The sequence below is a fragment of the Azolla caroliniana genome, unplaced genomic scaffold, assembly GCF_043228905.1.
Source record: "Azolla caroliniana isolate FFs.n. ecotype wild unplaced genomic scaffold, voAzoCaro1.0.p SCAF_1, whole genome shotgun sequence".
In the NCBI taxonomy this organism is placed as follows: Eukaryota; Viridiplantae; Streptophyta; class Polypodiopsida; order Salviniales; family Salviniaceae; genus Azolla; species Azolla caroliniana.
In genome coordinates, this window is record NW_028230436.1 from 32,425,872 (window position 1) to 32,427,334 (window position 1,463).

At 38.1% G+C, this 1,463-nt stretch overlaps 1 protein-coding gene across 1 annotated transcript; it reads left to right on the plus strand.

Annotated features, from left to right (window-relative positions):
• Window positions 1-346: 346 nt before the first annotated feature.
• LOC147869827 (uncharacterized) lies at window positions 347-1,442 on the plus strand. Its single transcript, XM_087333636.1, has one exon. The coding sequence runs from the start codon at window positions 375-377 to the stop codon at window positions 1,272-1,274; it is 900 nt and encodes a 299-aa protein (XP_087189762.1). The 5' UTR covers window positions 347-374; the 3' UTR covers window positions 1,275-1,442.
• The last annotated feature ends 21 nt before the right edge of the window (window positions 1,443-1,463 follow it).

The window sequence follows — 1,463 nt, forward strand, 5'->3', positions numbered from 1 at the left end:
TTAGTTTTGAAGAGATGCAAGACAATATATGTATATTGTTTACTTTAATTTTAATACCAATGGAGGATGTTTTTAATGGGAAAAAAAGATAGGATCAAGGATATACTAGAGTTTGAAAATGAAGAGATCCCGAGAAGAATCTAATGTAATTTGGAATTTGAGAATGTGTGTGTGTGTGTGTGTGTGTGTATAACAATAAGAGAGAGGTTGAGAATATACTAAGGTTTGATAATAAATAAATAAAAGGTGAAGAAAAGAATATAAGGTGGTTCAATAAAGGTTGGGAATATACTAGAATTTGAAAGGTAGAGAGAAGTATTCCACTCAAGGAAAGATGCACGTATATATGAATATATAATCCATAATAATAACTCATGGATAATTCAATTAGGGACTATCCTAATGATCATCATCATCATCCTCATGAAAGGCAATTAGGTGATGATCAAAGGGAGGAAGAAGAGAATGCTAATGATGAGGGGATAGATGTGTATAATGCAACAAGGCATGGTGGGCACGAGCAAGAAGAAGAAGTTAATGACAACAACCATGAAGATGACGAGGAGCTTCTAGTGGTATATAATGTAACGGCCCAACAATTAAGGTATCATATAGCGCAAGCTACCATGGAGGTGGACATGGAAGGCAATGCTACAAGTAATTGTAGCAATGGTGGTGGTTGTGATGGTCCACCAAATGCCCATGTCTCGACAAACACACGATTAGAGGAGGGTCATGATTATTTTGATTGCCATATTTGCATGGATGTGGCACAAGATCCCGTAGTCACATGTTGTGGTCACCTTTTTTGTTGGCCTTGTCTCAGTCGTTGGCTCAATAATTGTGCTAATACTCCGTGCCCTGTATGTAAACATCATCTTCATCCCATTGTCCCCCTTTATGGTCGTGGTAAACCTTACTCCCCTTATAACATGCTTGGAGACCAATGCCCTCCTCGTCCTCGGCCCCCTATTCTCCTCAGACCTTCCCCGAGCCCCCTTTCATCCTCCACTACTTCCCAAGCTTTAGATTCTTTCAATCCTTACCCCTTCTCCAACCATTCCCATCTCAATGTTGACATCGACCTCATTGACTCCCCTCATCGTTCCATAACCACTAGTCCAACTCCCTCTTCTTCAACTTCTTCCTCTTCCAATTTTATTGCCTCCTTTCGTCCATTATCATTCCCTGTGGACGAAGAAAATGAAACCCTTCTAACAAAGCTTTATGTTGCCTTTGTTTGTTTAATCATTACTCTTATTATTTTCATGTAACATTCTATTCATCATTTTAAGCCACGTATTTTGCAAAAAGAAACATCTTTATTCAAACATTTTGGGTTAAAGTTAGATATAAGCAAACATTGGAAAAATGTGTATACAATAATTTTCCTATGCTTTCATGGTATCTAGCCACGTGACTCTAAATTATACTATTTCACACGGGGTATCTCTCTGTTTTAA